Source organism: Maniola hyperantus, unplaced genomic scaffold (genome assembly GCF_902806685.2).
Source record: "Maniola hyperantus unplaced genomic scaffold, iAphHyp1.2, whole genome shotgun sequence".
Classification (NCBI taxonomy): Eukaryota; Metazoa; Arthropoda; class Insecta; order Lepidoptera; family Nymphalidae; genus Maniola; species Maniola hyperantus.
Window position 1 is genome coordinate 38,488 of NW_027188985.1, and position 2,584 is coordinate 41,071.

Genomic DNA, 2,584 nt, shown 5'->3' on the forward strand with positions numbered 1-2,584 from the left:
CTGGATAAGAGCTTTACTAGAACAGAGAATCATACAACTAGACATCAACGGAGTCACAAAAGGCATAGTAGCGAGAGGCTGTCCTCAAGGAGGTGTCCTGTCACCAATACTATGGAACCTTGTAGTTGACGACCTGATAACCAAACTAAACAAAAGTGGGTTCTATACCATTGGTTATGCAGATGATCTCACCATCCTAATCAGTGGCAAGCTAGAAAACACGTTATACGAAGTCATGCAACGAGCTTTGCGCTTAATAGAAAGATGGTGCAATGAAAACGAACTTACAGTAAATCCGAAGAAAACAGAGATGATACTGTTTACCAACAAAAGGAAAATTGAACTAACCAAACCACCAACTTTGTTTAACACAAGCCTTGAACTGTCCGCAGAGGTAAAATATCTCGGTGTGACACTGGACAGCAAACTCAGCTGGAAAAGGCATACAGAAGATAAAACCAAAAAATCACTAGCAATACTAAACCAATGCAAACGCATGCTAGGGAAAAAATGGGGACTAAAACCAAAGATAATGAAATGGTTATACCTATCGGTAGTAAGATGTTCACTAACATATGCTGCACTTGTATGGTGGCCAAGAACTCTCCTTACTACCGCCCAGCAAGAACTACAGAAATTTCAACGACAAGCATGCCTCGCCATTACCGGCTGCATGAGTACCACACCAACAGCAGCGTTAGAAGTCATATTGGGCATTCCGCCCCTACACATACACATCAAAGAAGAAGCAACACTCGCAGCCCTGAGACTGAAAACCTCAGGGCATTGGAAAGAACAAAACACAATGCACACTAAAATTCTAGGGCAAAACATAAACAAAGAACCACGTTTGCAGTGGAAATGCGACAGAACCGAAAAACAACACATACTAGACAAAAACTACAAGATAAACTCAGAGAAGAACTTAGATCCGAAGCCAGCACAAGACACAATAGAAGTGTACACCGACGGATCCAAAACGAAAACGGGCACAGGAGCTGGAGCTTACTGCCAAGAACTAAACATGAGAATAAGTCACGCACTCGGTAAGGACAACTCTGTCTTCCAAGCAGAGTGTGTGGGCATTATGACCGCGGCTATAGCCGTGGCCAATCGACAGGTAACAAACTTTAAAATTAACATTAACTCAGATAGCCAAGCTGCTCTTAAAGCCTTGGCTAGATTCTCGACGACCTCACAACTCATACAAGACTGCCACAAGACTCTGGAAACACTCGCCATGTCAAACGACATCACCCTAAGGTGGGTCAAAGGACATGATGGAGACCAGGGAAACGAGGCGGCCGACGCACTAGCACGAAAGGCTACGACATTGAAGGTGATCGGGCCAGAACCTATTGTTCCCATACCCTTCAGTGAGTATAAAACCTGGTTGCATGAACTAACACTAAAAGAGCATTCCCAACTATGGGCAAACACAACAGACTGCAGGCAAGCCAAAGAGGCTTTCCCCAACATAGACAAACGGCAAACTAACAAACTACTCCGCCTGGACAGAGGTAAACTTAGGAAGGTGGTGGGACTCATAACAGGGCATAGCCCACTAAACAAACACCTTTTCGTTATAGGTGTTACCGACAGTCCTTTGTGCAGGGCTTGCATGGAGGTCGACGAAACACCGACGCACGTGGTCCTAGAGTGCACGGGCGTAGCAGAACAACGCGAACGCCATTTGGGTTCCCCGACCTCATTCCATGAAGCCCTCGGCAACCTGGGCGGTCTACTCGGCTTCTGGAGTGAGCTTGGATGGCTGGAGTGAAGACTTCAGCGGGGAGGGGCAATGCACGCACAACAGACGGAAACGTTTAAGTGCGGAAACCAGCCCAGAGCGAAGAAAGAAAGAAAGAACAATCTAGTAACTAAATCCTGTATCGATCACATATTTGCCCGATTCCCTACACTAGAACCGCACTCCGCAGCCATTGATTTAGTACTGGCGGATCACCGAGCTATTATATTTGCCTGCGTAAACGACGCTGCATCGATACGTATACAGGAGGTGTCTAAATCGTGTATTGACAATAATATTTTACAAAGTAAATTAAATAAAATTGATTGGACACAAACTAAGTATATGAACTCACCTAATCAAATTTATGACTTTATAAAAAACTCCTATAAAGAAGCATTTGGCTGACCCTGCAAAGACGATAAAGACGCACAAATTTTATAAGGCAGCTAAAACTAACTGAAAATTTTGAAGTAAAATGAGAGTTAATCATGAGCACAAAGATTGAATCTGAATTTCCATCATCAACACCAAACGATGAGTCAGATGGTGAGGAAGAATTTGATGCTCTAGATACCAATGATCAAGCCGAAGAGGATGATCAACAGCAAGGAGAGCACCAGGATGTTAGAGAGCCTGTAAAAACAGATGTTGCTGATTTATTAGCACGGCTGCAATCTACCGGAGCATTACTCAAAAATCCGAAACAGGAACATCACTGTTTCGATTGTGATATTGATTTTGCCGATTGGAAGGAGCTAGAACAACATCTTAATAGCCGCGTATCCTTGCCCTCAGTGGTATAAGACAAGCTGCCTTCCGACGACGAAGACT

The 2,584-nt window shown here is 44.1% G+C and overlaps 1 protein-coding gene across 1 annotated transcript; it reads left to right on the forward strand.

The window, feature by feature from the left end:
• The first annotated feature begins 231 nt into the window (after nucleotides 1–231).
• LOC138404625 (uncharacterized) lies at nucleotides 232–1,876 on the forward strand. Its single transcript, XM_069509196.1, has one exon. It carries the CDS (start codon nucleotides 236–238, stop codon nucleotides 1,778–1,780), a length of 1,545 nt encoding a protein of 514 aa, XP_069365297.1. The 5' UTR covers nucleotides 232–235; the 3' UTR covers nucleotides 1,781–1,876.
• The last annotated feature ends 708 nt before the right edge of the window (nucleotides 1,877–2,584 follow it).